The 18,467-nt window shown below is 34.8% G+C and overlaps 2 protein-coding genes across 3 annotated transcripts in view; one reads left to right on the top strand and one right to left on the bottom strand.

The window, feature by feature from the left end:
• Nucleotides 1-11,511, top strand: part of LOC135692442 (uncharacterized) — a 33,934-nt gene extending 22,423 nt beyond the window's left edge. For both annotated transcript variants that reach the window (XM_089110763.1, XM_089110766.1), the window contains 9 exons: nt 454-510; nt 3,037-3,196; nt 3,566-4,024; nt 4,586-4,736; nt 5,734-6,791; nt 7,686-8,031; nt 8,390-8,455; nt 9,716-9,852; nt 10,568-11,511. In XM_089110763.1, the coding sequence (XP_088966889.1) occupies nt 454-510; nt 3,037-3,196; nt 3,566-4,024; nt 4,586-4,736; nt 5,734-6,791; nt 7,686-8,031; nt 8,390-8,455; nt 9,716-9,852; nt 10,568-10,690 (2,557 nt within the window). In that variant the 3' untranslated portion in view covers nt 10,691-11,511. The remainder of the gene's footprint in view (nt 1-453; nt 511-3,036; nt 3,197-3,565; nt 4,025-4,585; nt 4,737-5,733; nt 6,792-7,685; nt 8,032-8,389; nt 8,456-9,715; nt 9,853-10,567) is intronic.
• Nucleotides 11,512-11,657: 146 nt separating this feature from the next.
• On the bottom strand, nt 11,658-18,450 carry LOC135692452 (serine racemase). The gene is made up of 8 exons (XM_065210576.2): nt 18,305-18,450; nt 16,708-16,931; nt 16,309-16,502; nt 15,355-15,503; nt 14,604-14,752; nt 14,208-14,306; nt 13,621-13,693; nt 11,658-13,313 (listed from the first exon to the last, which is right to left on the bottom strand). Exons 1-8 carry the CDS (start codon nt 18,391-18,393, stop codon nt 13,145-13,147), a joined length of 1,146 nt encoding a protein of 381 aa, XP_065066648.2. The 5' UTR covers nt 18,394-18,450; the 3' UTR covers nt 11,658-13,144.
• Between the last annotated feature and the right edge of the window lie 17 nt (nt 18,451-18,467).

Genomic DNA, 18,467 nt, shown 5'->3' on the forward strand with positions numbered 1-18,467 from the left:
AGTTTATGAGAAAGCGTGTTTGTTGGTCCCCAAATTTGGTTTCAAAACTTTGATAGTGGTTGAGTTGAAACCGAAACGACCAGTAATTGAAATGATTGCTATCGCATTCTGTTATCAACTGATCCGCAAGAGAGCATTTTGAAAGATTCTGTTTGTTCAGGCAATCAGTTGTTCGCTTAAGTTAACATTTTAGTAGATCCTTTCTGTTAAGCAAGTAATTCTACGACTTAATACAACTCCATTTGAATCGGCATGCCTTCTGGATATTTCTAGTCGTCAACATATGGCGATTGCTTATGTTTTGTTTACACACGTATTTACGGCCTGCTTGTATTGCTGGTTGCAATGCAGGTGGCTCTAATTTTATTCTCAAAGCAACTCTTTAATCTAGGCCTATTTGCATGACAATTCAGTTCATTTCAATTCAATTGACAATGTTTATTATCTTTTTAGACGCATCACAGCTTGCACACCAGGCTCTGGCAAGAAAAGAATCAATATTAATAAAAAGTGCGTCTTTGCTATTGTTTGTTGTCATGTTCTAATGTTTTCGGTATCACGTCAGTGAATTGGCTCCATGAAGTAATACGTCTTAAGGGGTCTTGCTGGCTTTTATTGTACCCTGATGATGGATCCGGGATTTTTGACAAAAATCCGCAAACTTCTAACAATCTAAAGATTTACCCACGAATGCAAGAATAAAGGGTATAGTGTTAGGAAGATATTAAGTAGTGAAGAGTGAAGAAAGGTTAATAGTAGAATGTATACTTTTTGTGAATTACAACCAGCTTTCTTTTGTCGATGCCGCAAATCCTTTCCAGGAATTCAGGGACTCTTTTCCATAAAAACTCTATTGAGGCCTAGCCGCTGAAATTCAAAATATCGTATGGTAAGAACATCTTTTTACAATCGTAAGGGGAGCCTATACTCAGTTGCCATCTAAAGTCAACAATAAGAAGCTACAATATCTCCAAAACTTCAATAAAATCGTCAGCAAAGATTGCAAATGTTCCATGAAACAGCGGGGGCCTTTTTTCTACATATACATATATATAACTTATGTATATGTCTTATTTCTTACGTTGAATTCCACTCGAAAATTCTATGCCAAAATTGTTGTACAAATTGAGAAAGGGGAAGGAAATAGGTAAGAATTATTTCTGGAAGATTGTTTAAGCATCCTGGGTCTCGTTTATGATAACGCTGATCCCTAAAAGTTTCTTGAAGTTGGCCTTTTCCAAATCGCCCTGATTTTGCGCGCTTCTGTTATTTTGAATTGCAAATAGAAATTCATTTGGAAGAACGACAACTAAATAAATGTTTATTTTTTGCAAGTTTATCTTTTCAGTGTCATCTAAGCAGATATTTTCTTCCATTTTGATTTTTATTGTTTCTGTCGCTTTTCACCCAACCATATTTCCGTCCTGCTACAAAGGAGGTAAATCTTGAAGGACACGGTTCTACCCAAAATTTTATTGTTTCAAAACCGCACGTATTTATTTTCTCATCATTCAGAATTTTGTTAGATTTGCAAATATTTCTTTACTTTCACTCAAAGTTAAAGATAAACCTAAGCTTACATAGTTTTGTTTTATTTCTGTGAACTGCTTTTTGTTATAGTGTTTAAATTGTTTTTTCTCTAAACTGTTTTTCGTCGATTTTCTATCGACTGTAAAGTTGCATATCAACCTGCCACGTCATTTTGATGGCTTCAGCGTTTTTCTCCGTTGCTTTCAATGACCAGCACTTTTCTGAATTGGTGATGTTATATTCCTTTTGACGGGGGGATCTGCATGTTTTGACGAAGAACCAGCAATTCACTTTGAATGTGTTTTGCATCAAACGGGGGTGCACACAAGTCACGCTTCGTTGCTTGAAGATTCCCGTACTGTTTTGCTTTTGCTTTTGTGGCGTCCTCCGCAACAACACGCATTGCAGCGTACGGTTTTTGAGCATGTAAATATTCTTGTTTGCGTTCGGCGTAATAGCTATGCTTTGGCAAATCGTCAAGGACTACTTTCAGAACAGCGCGATATACCTGCTTGTTAGCCGAAATGTACGATCTGTTCACACGAAAACTATTAGCTGCTTTTAACCTTGATTCCCTTCAAATATGACGCTCATACCGAGGACATAAATTCTGTCATGATTGGCTATCCGTTGTGTCGTTGGTCGTATATGAAAAATGCCAGTTGCACGTCGGAGAAAAAGGTTTGAAATGAATACGCTGTCATAGGCCTCATAATTTGTCAAACTTGTTTTTATTGTCAAAATTATGTGGTTATATTTTGAGAAAACATGATAGCTACACAAAGAAAGCTGCAACATCGGTTCATTGAGTTTATTTCACCATTTTGTACTTGTTTTTTATATTTTCCTTTTTCGCGATACAATCACTGTTAAGTTTTTTCTTTTTAAAAGAAACACATCACAAGCAATACTTTGTTCAACCCACCTATCTTTGAGCTGGACAATTTTAGAACTGAAATTTGGAATGTTTTCCAGTGTATCACGTAGTTGTGTCACACTGAGATTATCTTCTATTTGGAAACCCCCTAGAACATGTTTGCAAACGTTGGTTCAAGAACCCTGAGTTGAATATGGATTGATAAATTGGTTGATAAATTAACTTTGAAGGCCAATGTCATTCTTTTAAAAGTCATGTGAAATTTAACAGCATGAAGGCTTGCAGTCCATTTCATTTTACTTGTTGATATTTCTGATTAAGTGGCACCATTTATTAATTTTGACATGTTTTGATTTCTTGTTTTCTTGTCTGTTATTCACAACAGAACCTCTCATTTATTATCTTGTAATTAAAGCTTCAATATTCTATTGGTTCTCAGTAAAGATGTGTTTTCCAAAGTACCCAAAAAACAAAGGCATTTAACAGCAGGTTTTATCTACATTTGCTACACCTGCCTGAAAAGATGGAAATTTTCACACTAATATCTAACCTAGTTTTGCTAAGGTGAAAGAATTTTCCAGATTGCATTTTTTTCTTCATATCCTGCATTTGAATTTTTTCTATTTCAGACGACCAAGAATATCAAGTTGTTCTTCAGACCCCCTATCACCAGAATTAATCAATTGCAGCCTCACATCAACCACAACTACCCCTGTGCAAGAGCAAGCAACTCATACACAAATTTTGGACCAAAATGGCCATATTAAACAAAAGACTAGAAAGGATCGAGTAAGAGTCTTATATATCCCTTTTAATTTCTACTTGGTGTCTTTCTGTGCCTGCACACGAAGAAGCATTTCGCAACCAAAATGCTCTTCAAAGACAGCAAAACTGATCTGGATCCCTAGCAATGGAGATCAGTCTCATATTTTTTCCAGTGAATATATTTTGTCAATATATTCTGTCAACTTCAAATGTTGAGAATTAATTAATTCTATTAATCTTGTTATTTTTCAATTTATGTTGTTTTTATACTTGAAGTTCAGTAACATTCTACATCCCCTTGCACTGCCACTCATTCTGTGCATAGATTTAAAAAAATCTTAAATTTTTAGTTTTTATAGTTTTTAGTTTTTAGTTATATCACATTTGATCTAGATTCAAGATGGCCTCTCTTTGTCTGTCAACATTGACAGAACCTTGCCAAGCTTTCGGGATGTGGCCCGAAAGTCCAGACGGGAATATCTAGATACAGTTGCTGGTAGCCCTACGCCTCCATCGACACCTGGCCAGCTTAGTCCTGCTGCAAGCCACCATCAAAACAATTTGTCTGTTGAAACCTCAAACCACCTTGTGTCCCCAACAGGGACCTATCTTTCAGTGCATGAAAGACGCACGGTTCTGAATGGACTTCTGCAAATTGCTGATCCAAATGATGATCAAAGCAACTGCTCTGGAAGCCCCCAGCACACAGTAATCACAAGTAATGGTATGGTGACTTCTGAAGAAGTAATGGGTGAAATGGTGCTTCGAGAAGGTGCACCTCACACGCCTACTGGCAAAGTTCCGCAAAGGAGATTATCGAATGATTGTAGATATTTTGGTTCACTGAAAAAGGTATGAAAATCTAGTGTTTATAGTCTTTGATTGCCAATAAAATATATCTATCTGCTGTGAAAGGACAAAGTAGTTTGGCAAAAAACAGTATAGAATCTACTTGATTTCAACCACTTGAGAATCTATTTTTCTTTGATTTCAACAAACAAGTTTTCTTGTAGGTTTTTGGCTCGATAAGATAGTTGGAGCATTTTATGTAAACATAATATATAAATTTTATTTTGTAATTTACAGTAATGCCTTAATCAGCGTCCGGGTGCTTAATCAAGGGAGCGCTTATTTAAAAAGTAGATTTGGGTGCAAATTGTGTTGTTCATTTATCTTTCTTGTTGAATTGCCTTCCAATTATGTTTTGGTTGAAAAATGGAATAAGCACCCGTTTCTGGTGGTTGAAGGATGGGTGCTTATTCAAGTGGTGGGCCCTTATTCGATAGGGGCGCGTCTTGAATAACTTCACCTCTAGGGTGGGCGCTTATTTGAGGGGGGTGCTTGTTCAAGGCATTACAGTAATTAAATAATATGTGGTTTTATATAAATGATTCTCAAATGATTGTTTTTTAGAGATGGCTCATACAATATGATCGACACACACCATTTGACATTCAACCGAGAAATGGATTGTCAACATGTATCATGTCCAACTGTCTGAATGATACAAGCATTCAGAAGCGTGCGGAGCAAATTGCATCATATGTTTTTAAAACCCCCAAGAGTAAGTTTCCAGATTCAGATTAGTCAAAAGAAATGTTTAAGGTAAAAAACTGCATCGAGACAAAATGAGGTTGAACAGACCATGTTATTTCAGTTATTTCAGTATGTTAGTTATTTCAGAAAAAAGTTAGCGAATGTAGGATTGGAGCATATTGAAACACAGCTCCAATATGTCGGAAAAAGCTGCCTGTTGAGACAAGATATTTTAATGTTTTGAAAGAACCTTATGAAGTCATACGTTTCAATAGATTTAGGGGACCTGTATTCTCTACAGTCAACTGCTGTCTGTTCATTTGTTTAATCAGTCTCTTGGATATTCCCACTTATTTGACAAATTGCTGTTTGAAGCTTATGGTTGAGCACGAGATATTTTCGACATTTGCTTTTCTCTTAAACTAAAGATAAGCAGTTAATCATCATAGTTAATTGTATTTGTATTTGGTACTGCTTTGCTTCTGCAGGTAGTTTAAGGACATTGAGAAACAGTGCTTAAAGTGCAGTGTTTGGGACCTTCCTTTTAATGTGGCCACGCCTTTGTATTCATATGCCTTAGATTAAAGAGAGCAGGTGACTTTCCTTACTCAAAGGGAAATTTTGGTCATGACAGGCGCTCAGTTAGGCCTGGGCATAAGACTTAGCAAGGGTGCAGTAAACAGCTCTCCCAGCAATCTCCAGGTGATCTATTTCTAGATAAATAAGAACATATATACAAAGAAAAAATTGATTTCAAGGAAAGCAATCACGGAATTTCAAGGAATGCTTCTTAGAACAATTTAGGAGAGCAATCTTCAACATTCAAGGAGAGCCTGGAAAGGAGCAAGAGCTATGGCACTTCTCAAATGGCCAGGCCTGCGCTCAGTCCTAAGCCACTTAGACCAAAAGTTGGCGAAGTTAACCACTGGGCAATCCTTACACCTAGTCTTATTTTATTTTAGCTTATTTGTTAAATCTAGCCTTTAAAAATGGTCAGTTTTTAATTATGTGTCTGTTTTTGCAAGGTGTTACTTTGTCGAAAAAGCATCGAATGAGAGAGACAATGTTATATGCCTCTGAATACCTAAAAGAAATCACAAGAGATAGAAGTTATGGGATATCTGGTGACCTTGCTGAAAAGACAGAACCAATATCTGTGGATAATAGCAGTAGTCCTACAAAAGAAGGTCCCAACTTAGCTAGCGAGACAACAATTTCCACAACTGTTGATTTTGTTGAAAGACTACAATCTTATGACCCTACTGACTCATTAGAAAAACCTTGTATGGGCACAACTACTGTCTCAGTTAATAATGAGCATTCTGCAAGTGAAAAAACTCATATTGAATCAAAAATTGACTCAACTGATTCCTTAAATGAAAAGCTGTTGAATGCCACTGATTGTAATGATACCAATGTGTGCACTGATGATGAAAGGACTTTACATTTGAAGAAAGAATATAAGACATCTACCCAGCATCAAGTTACTGAAGGAAATCAACTAGTTACCAACTTGGTTTTACCTGACATAAAGAATGGTTCAATTACCAGGGTAGACAAAGAAAGAAAAATAAGAAATATCTCAAACTCAATTAATTCTACATATTTGCCAGGTCCTTTGTTAACAGGCAGTAGTGACAATGCTTTGGCCTTTGCTAATTCTGATTTGAATGAGCAAGAGCATGATCATCGAAACTCTAATGGCAAATTTTTTTCTTATGCACCTATGGATGAAACTGACCAGCAAAAGACTTTAGCTAAGGTACCAAAAGTTAGTGTTAATGACAGCTTCGCAAAGTTCCATGTTAACACTGTTACAACAATTGAGGGCTCAGCACAAAAGACTGAATCAGCAGTTATTGATCTACCTATGCATGCTGGGGATGTTAGAGCACTGTCTATTTTGCGAGATCCAAGGCTGAGCTCCTCATCTTCAAGAAGCAGTCGTGATAGTACGGATGGCAATATTCTAGTTAGATCAGACTCTGTCAGTTCGCTGGAGGATGTGTCGTTGCAGAGAGCAAATGTAGATAAAAAATCCATCAATGACAAAACAGATGGAATGCGGCATGCCAAGAAAAAGGTCAGTTGGACATGATTGACTATTCTGTAGCCTAATTTTGAGCAAATTGTGTACTTATGTATTTCTGGTTAAAATGCACTGAGTTGCACTGTTGAATTGGCTGAAGCTTCGAGAACACTTCCTGATGATTTTGCTGGTGCTTTATGTAAATGATAAGGCTGTTAGTAGCCTTCCTTGCTAGACAAACACTATATTATCCTTCCAAAACTCAACACTAATTTATCCTACTGTGTTGTAGGGGGCAACAAGGCTGCCAAAATGATTTGTTGGCCATCTAAGCTGTGCCAACAGTTTCTAGTCTGGTTTGAAAAACTTTCAAATCTTTGGCAAATTAAAATAAGTAGTTTTTGGTCCTTATACGGAAAAGAAAATATTAATTTGTGGAATTGTAAGTTGGTTTCAAGGCTAATATTACTACAGCGAGGGATCTGAAAAAGACAGAGTCAGTGGGCCAAAAATGTAACTGGCAAATTCTACTGCTGGTTTTTGCAGTTTGCTTGGTTTATTTTGTTAGCACTTCTATGTGCCATACATGCTTTTAAAGTAGTATTAGAAATGTTATTCACATTTTTTGCCGTGTTATGTCTTACCTCAGTAAGTAACTACCAGGCTGTAGATTTTAAGACTCTGTTGATCTCCAATGATAAACATACGTAGTTATGTTGATCTTTTAAAATAAGGTCTCAGCATTATGTCCTAAAACTTGAGAATGCATTCCTGAATTTAGTAAGAATTCTTTTGTAAATTGCAAGTATCAACTGGGCTTTAAAGTGCATTTAAAATTATTTGTCATTTGGTCTGCTGTGCTGTTTTGTTTCACTCTTCCTATAATTTACCATGAAATCTTACAATTTGCCCATCTATTATTAACTAACAAATTTAAATTATTTTTAGATGTCTCTGAGAGAATATCGCAACAGAAAGAAAACGAAGCCAGCTGCAACTCTTATACATTGTGCTTCAACAATCAATGAAGGATTGGCTGCTAAAACTTTATCTCAGTCAATTCTTTTTACTGACACTGATTCCCTTTTAACACCACGCACTTTGTCACTATCCACTGGCTTCACACCACTCTCTGGTAAAGATGTGACTCTAACTACTTCATCGTCTGACTCAGTTTCCATGACAACTCTCATGTCATCACAGATACCTATTCAAACTCCATCAACTGAACCCCTTTTTGAACCTGTAAGCCCAAGTGAAGATTTTGTTGCAGAAACAATGCCTAATGATGAAGGTATTTTTTGTGTAATTCATTTGATTTTGTCTTATTTTCTAATAAGAAATGCTATAGGTAATATCATTTCTAAATAACATTCTTGGGAACCACAAATTTTGTAAAGCCGTTTCGGGTGATCTGTGACTGTTCATTTGATTATTGCAAACACTCCTCAAAAACCCTTCCCATTCCTGCCACCATATCCTTAGCTCTCAAGCATACAACTTAATTGATCCCATGTTTTATTTTTTTTGAGAAGCAATTGTTACAATTACATTTGTATTTAACATTATTTTAAGCTGTTTAGGCAGCGTAATCATATTATCTGTAATGCAGTGTAGCAGATGCTTTTTTCATACCAATTTTCTATTTATAGTAAAACCTGGTACCAGCCTATCATATCAAAACTTTCCCCTGGTCGCTCATGATCTGCAACCACATGGTAAGCAGCCTAGCCTAAGTCAATGACATTATATTGTAACTGTTGACCTTTGTTTGATTGTTAAATTTAGACCCTTTTTCAGTTGCTGAATTGCTTAGTTTTTCTTCTACTTAGCTACCTAGCTAGCTTTTAGTTTTAGAAATTTTCAAACATTTCTAATTTCTGGTTGGGCTGTAGTCTTGTTTGTTGCTACTGATTCAAATAAGCAAACAGTTAAACCCAAAAAATCAAGCACACAACCCAGTGATAGTAATTTGACACAACTTGTAGTAACTGAATTATTCTTATTTCTTTTTGATTGGTCAAACTCTTACAACTGACTGCTGTGTCAAGATTTCTGTCTCTTGGCAGGAGATTCTCAATATCAAAAATTGATACCTTTCACTCATTTGATAAAACTAGTAGCAACTTCCAAACCAAGCGGATAGTAACAAATAGATTAATAATTGATGGTCTTGAGCAGAGTAACCTTGAGAAGAGGCAAGAGAAAGTAGAAAATTACTTTTGGATTTCCTAGTTTCTAAGTTTTTTGGAACCTTTTCCAACATGTCAATGCTTTAAGACCTGTTCTCAATACTCAGTTCAGCCCTGTGCTTACTTTGCAAAGGTTTTAAAGGTTTTCAAAACAACTCTCCTTGTCACTGCTAATTATATCTACTACTCTTTATTCTGCTTTTTGGGCAGCACATTAAACTAAAAGGCAAGACTGCCTCTCTGAACATTAGAAGTCCAAACTAATACTTCTCTTTCTTGCTGGTCTATTCTATATAAAAACAAACATTTGAAAATCCAGATTGAAAACAAAAGTAAATATAAACAGATCTATGTAAGAAATCATTTTATAAAAAATGCTGAAACCAGTCTGTCATAAAGTGCTCATTACTGTATAGGCAAAGCTGTACATGCTTTTGGTGTATAGAACAGGGTGGTTCTAAGTTGCTACCCCAAGTTTCACACTTAATGCGATCATCAGGCTATTGTTACAGAAATATGCACTGTGAACACTGAAAGCTGATCATTTTTTTTAAAAAACAGGCAAATATTTCGCATTACATAATCTCATCATAGCAAGCATCAAACAGAAGACAGCATCCTGTTTTTGGTTTTTATTGTATATTTATTTCCATTTAAATACTTCAATATTCCAAGCCATTCTATCAGGTAGTTGGAATGGAAGTATCAGAAGTCTTTAAGATTGGAGTAATCAAGATTAAAAGTTTAAGGTTGAATGATAATCATAAATAATAATTGTTCTTTCAGAATTTATGGAAGTTGATGGCGAGGTAACACCTGTTACAAGTCAAGCTATAGTTTGTCAACCTGAATCAGAGACCATGTCAAGAAAAGATCCTCGCAAGCATTATAATTACAATCCCACCCAAATACTTACTCAGCAGGTAATTTAAACTCACTTTTTACTTCTAGATGCTGTTGTTGCTTCATTGTCAATATGTATATTTAACTAGTTAAGAACTATCATAGGAAATTGAATTAAATTGATCTTAGCACAATAATTTTTTCTGAATAGAAATGTAGGGTATTTTCACAGCTCTTTGTTATTGCTGAAGTATGCTCCCAAATTCTTGCCCTTAAATTTAAACGAGTAGTAGAAAACAGTGGTATAATTTTTTTTATCCAGTCAACCACGCAGATATTTTGTCAAAGAAATCCAATTCTATATTGATTAAATTTTGGCAGTTTTAGTGGAAAACCTCTTTGTATGCTCTAGACTTTTGATATGACAGTTAATTAATTTCTGCTTATTGTTTTAATGGTTTGTTATTGCACACCAAATGAAATATCTTTAAGTGCCTGCAGAAAAATTTTTTTGATTCAAAGATGGTATATTAGCAATCAGTGTGTTGAGTCAAAAGTATAGATGTTTTCATATCTAGCATCAACTTCATACAAAAGTCATTACTGTCAGATATATGCATTTTGTCAAAGAAAATATAAAAATATTTGGTCAATATTAAGACACTCGTGATTTTGATTATGATACAAATAGTAATTATATATATCATATGTTCAGTGCTGTTCACTTCATTTCAATATTTTTTAGTTCATTACACTACATTATATTTTTCTTAATTTTATTTATCTTTCATTTAGACAACAAATTTCTCATATCATTCTCAAGAATTACAATCATCCCTTCAAAGAAGCAAAAATATTGGGAGCAATTCACCTATATATCGGCAAGCTCAGACATACAATCAACACTTTCGAGGGTAGATCATATTAGTCTCTTCATATTTATCTTCATGAACAGCGACTTCTACTTTATTTTGATCAGCTCAACATTAAGTTCTTTTTTCAAATTTCAACATATGTAGGGTTACAGAGAACTTGTTTTAGAGCAATGCAGATGTCAAGAAACAAATATTTATTAACACGAAAGAATGTCTTGAAACATTATGGCTTGAATTCTGAATAATTGGCCTAACATATTGTGAACTCCTACCATATCTTGAACTCTGTTAAAATGTTTTAAGTAGAAGCCAATCTTGTTCATGATAATTGAGGCACAATTGTAGTCCTAAAAAGGTCCACAGACTTCTAATTTGTGATCAGCAGACATCTAAGTGTGTTCAGATCAAGTCAAGAGTAAATAAAACAACTGATTCTGCTACCAGTTTATCTCACACGAACTGGTAGAAAAAAATATTAATAGCAAAGCAGGAATTACAGTGAATTTCATATTTGATTATTAACAATCAGTTTTCCACTGATGCCTAAAATCATAAGTTGTTTATCAGAAAACTAATTAAAAAGACTCCTCCATAAATGAATGGTTGTTTATTTGTTGGGTTTTTACTTTCTCAAATTTTAAACTGTATCTAAGCTTTTCATTGGTAGCAGACAAAGCCTTGATTTTGTATAAGCCCTTTAAAAGTCTTTTCTCTGCTCAGTGTAGCACTGTATTTTTAGGCAGATATAATTAATATCTGAGACACAATCAATGTAAGCTGTATGAATAGAAACATCATTTTGATGAGTTGGTTGTACAAATATTGTTCCCATGTAATTCATAAAGATGTAAATAGCAGACTGTATGTTTGTAGTTCATTGGTCCTAATGCTTACCATACTGAAAAGCTGTTTTAGAGAAGCAAGCTGCAAATTAAACATATTTTTTTGTTTATTTTGTTGACCTGCATTGAATTGTGAATTGTTTACTAACATTCTTTGTGAAATTGTTTACACTAATTTTGGTGTTCCAAGCAGCAGCAAAGCAGTCCAAGAGTTTTGTTGGTAAATATTCAGAATGTTGAAATTTTTGTATCAGTTATCCCAATACATATTTTGTTTCTTATTAATCATCAGGTTGGGTTGCTGGCTAACATGTTTTTTGTAGGTTATCGTCCTTATATCAATTGCCAGCATTACTACCCATGCATAGAAACAAAGAGGCAGTGTTGCCTGGTCAAATAACTAATTAATATCATGTTTGAAGTTACTTTGCTAAGTTTTGGCTTCAAACAAATATCAGATATCTTTCAAACAAATTAACTTTGCATGGGTATTCATGGGGGGGGGGCATTTCCAAATATTAAAACCATTAACAATTAAATCCCCCTAAAGTGCAAGGTTTAGTGAGTTTTGTGTGTTTTACCCTTTAGTATTATTACCCATTTGCATACAACTAGTTTTGATTGTGCAGTGATGTGGATAAGCAGTTTTCATATATTCCATCTATTCCATTTCATATTTTGGAATTGATACACACATTGATACATTGTTTTGTGGCTAAACACTTACTTTGGGAGGGGGGGGGGGGGGTGGATACTACACTTGGCAAATCCTGCAGGTAAAACAAATACTATCATTTCCGGCATCTTAAGAAAGTGACTGTTGCCCAGTTAATACACATATGCCCTTTTTAATTAGAGGAACGTGTATTTTGCCTTCATTGTGTAGCAAAATTTATTTAAGCTACTTCTTACTGACAACTTAAGCTATTTAAGCTACTTCTTATCTTAAAACAAGTTGTCAGTCTCACATCAGCATACAAAATGCAAATAGAGAATGTTGTGCTTTCTGACATCACTTTCAGGAAAATTATGTCATTAAGAAAAATCTCATTGATAAATCACCAGTACACAATTTCATAAATTGTTGCGAAAACCCTATTACCATTACCAATTATATATTGCCAGAAAATGTAAAACATCTATGATTATCTTTTTGATAAAATATCCTTTATTTCTAATTTTATGAATTACTTCAAAGTTTCATATTTGATACGAAACCAGTTGTATTACAATTAAGAATCATGACCTACACAGCTTTGAGAAAATGTAGTCAAACCTGTAAAAATAGTCTAACATGTATGGAATTTGTTGGTTGCCTTACTTACATAAAAATTTACCAAATGATAAAAAATGGTCATGTGAATGTAAATCAAGGTGGCTTTACAGGAACCTTAATTATCGTAACTAATTAATTAGTTAATTATAATCATAGATGAGACAGAAAGAGTATGAAGGAAAGTTGAGGTTTGATTTTGAAGGAATTTTTACTGGAGGTGGAGGTTGCTTTACATAGACAATTAAATTTTAGAAGTGGAATTTTAACAGGCTTGACTGAATATGATAAAAAGGAAATCAAATGAAATGACTAAAGACTAGAAACACACATGTTTAGAATCCCTAAGATCAGTTCTGCTATTCAATGTTCCAAGTCTATTTTACACTCCACATTTAGTAAGCTCTTCAGGGGTCACATTTCCACCTGTGATAAAAGCCACAACTTTCTTACCTTTGATGTCAGGAACTTTGTTTGACAGCACTGCTGCAACTGCTGCTGCACCAGAGGGCTCCACTACCAAACCCACTTTGTAGAGAAGCTTAACTGCCCTGAAATTTTTATGTTTATTTGTATCAGTATGGCATGGATATCTGCCGGTATAGCAGATAATAACAGTTTAGGTTATGTGCTGTAAGATGTGTATGTGCCAAAATATAATATATAAAAACAATAGCGCTGTTGCATGATGCATGTTCAGTGCCTAAAATATAGTTCACCCTGCTTAGGCACAGAAACAAAATTCCATTAATTCATGGTCTGTTGTGTAAGAAATATGTAATTAAAATTATTTGGCTTGAATAAAAACCAGGGGAACAAAGCTGTATTAATAATCACAAATCTTGTTTATAGACATACCCTAATGCTTCTTCTTCAGTGATCTTTATAACCCCATCCCCAAGGGCTCGGAAAATCTTGAAGGGTATTTGACCTGGAATACACAATATGACCTGGAATGCATTGCAGATATAAAGCAACCATTAAAGAATTAGAATTAGCAGATATAAAAACTTGCTGATTTTGATCAAAATGAAACCGCTCTTTGTTACCAAACACTGCAAACAATTTATGTCCTTGGATACAGCTCAAAGGTCATGCAAAACTGAATTGAATTCAACATTTTTAGAATACCAGAATTTGGGTCTGGTTATTCTCTTTAAACAAGACAAGTACCAAATGCAGCTCTCAAGGATCTTTTAAGAAATTTTCTTTTCATCTACAATCCTACAGAATGTATTTTGTTCCACTTTTTTTTCTTTGGAGTTTTCGTTTTGATACTGTTGAATCTTGCTTTTCCATTTCCTTTCTACATACCTCTTTAGGTGATATTGTTGATAAACTTGCAACCAAACCTGCTCTAGTCTTTCATTCTGGCAATTAAATAACATGAAAATTTATTAACTATGTTTTGAAAACAATTATGACTCAAATGTTGCATTTTGAACCTGTGAATGGAGCAGAAATTCCATGGCAGATTGTCTTTGAAGGGTTTTCCGTCATGTGGGCAATTTTGTTGCTATGTAAGCTGTCAAACATGGTACATGCTGAAAAGAAAGGTTTAACATGAGGTCTAATTGTGGCAACACTGGCAAAGCCCTGCAGCAAATGAAAGAAGTGCAGCTAACCTCGTACTCTAGCTTGCCTGCTAGATAAAAGTTTGTTAATAAAAAGGACTGCAAAGTGATTCCTCTGCAGAAATTTATGGATAAAGTGCCATTATACATTCTAGTGATATAGTGCTACATTCTAGAGAGGAAAAAACAGTTAAAGATAATAATTTGATTATCAGTAATGCTTCAATTTACAATCCTTCAAATATTTTATCAAATATTTCAACTCACAGATGGTATGCTCAACGCCATAAACCCTGGTTTTCTTGTTGCCAGACAACCTAATTGCTGCTGTTACTCCAGCCAAAAATCCACCTCCTCCACAACAGACTAGAACAATGTCAGCATCTGGGACTTGTTCCAAAAGCTCAAGGCCAGCACTGAAATTTATGAAATGCTGAAATGATTTCTATGAAGACATCCTGTGGAATATTAATTGTTAGTTGAAGCAGAAGACTCCCAATTGATAATATTTCATTTCTAAAATATATAAAGGCAAATACTAAAGGATATGATAATGATCTACACTTTCAGAAAGCTGACAACAAGGCAAAAGGAATGAATATTCATAAAGTGGAAAGGCTTAACCCTAGCACACAGCAGATTTTTGATGCAAAAGGCAAATTTTTTTCTTTCAAAAATTTTGTCTTTTGCAAAAAAATCTATGGGGTGTCCTAGACTTACAAATCAAAGTACTGATTTGGTCGGGCTAAAACATCTGGGGGCTAAAGATACCTAAAGTCAACAGCAAGAAGAACATTTGGAGTAAGTGGAGGGGGGGTAACAAGGGTAAGCCCTTTTACAGCCCCTGATTTGACAGCCCCTGCTTTTACAACCCCTGTCCAAAGGCACATGCTCAGAGAAAAAACAAAAGGAACAAGCCTACTTTAGGTCAGAAAGGGCAAATATTATGCAGGTTTATTTTATGAGTCATGCAACACATCATTTAGCATTAGAAAGTAGTCATTAAAATAGGAAATACCTTCCATGACCTATAATCACATTGATGTCATCAAATGGGTGCAAGAAATTGCTATTCATTCCACTCTTCCTCAACAACCTCTGTTTTTCACTAATTCCATCCATTAAACTTTCTTGAGGGTAATTACAGTTGACACTGACACCAAATGCCTTTAAATATGAGCAAAAATGTTGTGTAATGCTTCTGTATAAAAAATCAACACAAAAGAAGGCACTTACCTTAAATACAAAATTGCTAGTGTCAAATGCTAACTGGAATCTTGAAAGAAAGGAATGATTCTCGCTTTGACAGAAAATTCTGCTTAGAATCTAAAGTCCACTTTCAAGAAAACATCTGCTTTAAGGAAAAATTGACTAATGTCTTCCTATACTTATCCCACAAAGAACTGGTGTTCCAAGCATTAGTATGTCTAATAAATGATCTGCAAAACTAGAAAATTTTAAGAGTTGGAGCCATTCATAACTTGTGTAAGAAGGAAGAAATGCAGGATATGCTGTCCACTAGATACTGTGAATCTTGCGATGAGTAATAATGCAAAAAAATAGATAAGAAGAAAGCAATACCACAACAAGAATCCAATGTAATGAGATAATTTAAATTGAGTAAATACTTATATTTTGCCCTCGCATACAGGGCTTCATAAGAGTAGATTTAGTGTAAATTTACTCTGTGATCATGGGCAAATTGGAAAGACAAGGTCAATATTTTCAGCAACTATTTAGCTACTCAATTTAATATTGTAACCTTGAAATGATTCATCTTCTTGCAGCAAATTTTCACTAAATTTACTCAGATGAAGCCCTGTTTGCTGGGGCAAAATATAATAGTATTAATCTTAGTACATTGAATTCTTGCTGCATTGCTTTGTTCATGACTATTTTTCATTCATAACGTGCCTGAAAATACCATTTTTATTCTATTTCTGCCACTTTTCATTATAATGTGTCAAATAACCTCAATTCGCTGTTTTCTTGTAAGTGGTACAGTTTTTGGCATGTAAACATACGCTTGTTGAGCAACACCAAGTTCTTTAGCTAGAGTTGCGAATGATGTTCCATAATTTCCAGCTGATATAGTGATCAAACATTCTTCAGAAATGTCCTCAATTTGTGAGAACTGGTAGGATGCACCTCTCATTTTAAAGGAGCCTAAAGTAAGATAAATTTAGATAAGATATCAAAATATCAAGAATGATTTTATAAATGAATAACAAAAAGTCTTTTTCTAACAACAACATGTTTCAGTTTCATTTTTACAAGCCATTTGCAAGTTCATAAAAAAGGAATGTTTCATATTTTTCTGCTATTTTAAAGTTCAATGAATTATTAAGAAACAAATATAAGTGGAACTTACCACTACACTGCATGTTTTCACATTTCATTTCAAAGCCTCTAACCTGCTGCATTAGGTTCTTTGTTCCTGGTCCAAGCAAATACCTTCCATCTATAACAGGTGTTTTGTGTACCAACCCTTTATCATATATCAAATCTCTAGCATCACTCATTATCTTATATGTAATCTTATCTTTAAGATCTCCAGGCAAAGGTGAGTATTTGTCATTTCGTTTCAGTAGGTTCCTGTTGAATAGAATTGAGAAAGCTTCTTCTATCAACAGATAATTCAGAGCTGAAAAAATATGATAATCATGGACCAATTGGATTGATAAGATCAATACTTTCAGCACTATTTCGTTACTCAGTTAAATTAAGTAACCCGAAATGGAAAACTCTTCTTACAGAAGCGTCTACATGACAGACTTTGGGTCAAAAGTTGAACAGTGCCTTTGTCTGTTTTTATTTATCTTATTTGTGCATAAATGACTAAATGTGAGAATTTTGATGCGCACCATCTGGGCATGGGATTAATAAATGTAACTTCAATTCTCTGCAGATTAGGCCTTAAGCAGTCCTGATAATTATCAAAAATTTTGAAACAATCATATTGATTTTGTCCATCACCGCATGTGAATCAAGCTAAAACTTTTTGAGAAGCTTCAGAATTTTATCTGCTGTAACAAAACCTATGCAAGGCCTGCCTTGCATGCACCAAGCTGCAAAACAAGTACGATTTTGGCTTTGCATAGCTGCAAATTGATCTATACAGGCCTGAAAAATTATAACTTTTTGCAAAAAATTGATAAAAATATCATTTGAGGTTTAATTAAAATAACATGGTCTGCTACACTGTTCTTTCATAGGCTTCAAGAGGTTAAATGTATTTGGGCATATTTTCATTGCCTAGAATCCAGTGAAACCAAAAATTTATTTTAGAAAGGTAAAGAAGTTATTAAGCTGACAAAAAAGGGCGTGTCACACTTTTTAAGGGTGTGGTAAAAAAATGCTGCTTTTATGACTGGTTACAGGATGACTACAAAATATCCATCTTCTGCCAGGCAAAAATCCTTAATGTGCCAAAGGACAAAGTGTTGGGGGTACCGCATTCCCCTGTACCTTTCTTTGGCGACGCCCCTGCCTTTTGGGAATAAAATACACATGGAACAGGATGATCTAATTTATTACCAACCATGCACAAAGTTTTAAAGTTTGAGCAGTTTTTGGTTTACGGAAACAATTCTCATCTGGTTGGGTCCCTCTCGCTCTTACTTTTAGGAATTATCAAAAATGTTTATCTTTGCTATTTTTTTTATCACAACACTAATGATGTTACTAATGTTTTTCTCTGCAAATGTATACCCAAAGTCACATACTCTGTTTTTACGGTAATTAGTCTCAGCCGCACAAAGTTTCATCTGTGCTATTTGCAAATGCGCAATTTTCATGGACATGCAACAGATCCCCCGCGCATCTTTCAAAGATTCCAATCTGGTAGAGGTGCAAATATTGCTGGTCATTAAAAGCAAGCATAAGCAAGTTTTGTGTGCGTAATTACACAAAACTTGTTAAGGACAAAAAAGGGTAACTTTCTCATTTGAAGACTGCTTTTGTCTTACCATCCATGTAAGACCCAGTTAGGCGATATTTCAACTTCATCCTGGGCATTGCTTGATGCAGTAACTTCTTCACTGGGAATGGTGGCCATGACATGACAGTTTAGTAAGCCATGCTGAATCGCCCTCGTTTTGGGTAGCTATCGTTTTACATTTCTGCCGATTA

The sequence above is a fragment of the Rhopilema esculentum genome, chromosome 3 (assembly GCF_057945365.1).
Source record: "Rhopilema esculentum isolate cy_ngs chromosome 3, ASM5794536v1, whole genome shotgun sequence".
NCBI classification, from domain to species: domain Eukaryota; kingdom Metazoa; phylum Cnidaria; class Scyphozoa; order Rhizostomeae; family Rhizostomatidae; genus Rhopilema; species Rhopilema esculentum.

What these genes read in the sequence shown, in the direction of transcription:
- LOC135692452 (XM_065210576.2), bottom strand. Translation starts at nt 18,393, where the DNA reads ATGGCCACCATTCCCAGTGAAGAAGTTACTGCATCAAGCAATGCCCAG. An exon ending in AACTGGGTCTTACATGGATG is followed by an intron (nt 16,932 to 18,304) that starts GTAAGACAAAAG and finishes TCTATTCAACAG; the next exon opens with GAACCTACTGAAACGAAATG. An exon ending in GTGATTATAGGTCATGGAAG is followed by an intron (nt 14,753 to 15,354) that starts GTATTTCCTATT and finishes CATAAATTTCAG; the next exon opens with TGCTGGCCTTGAGCTTTTGG.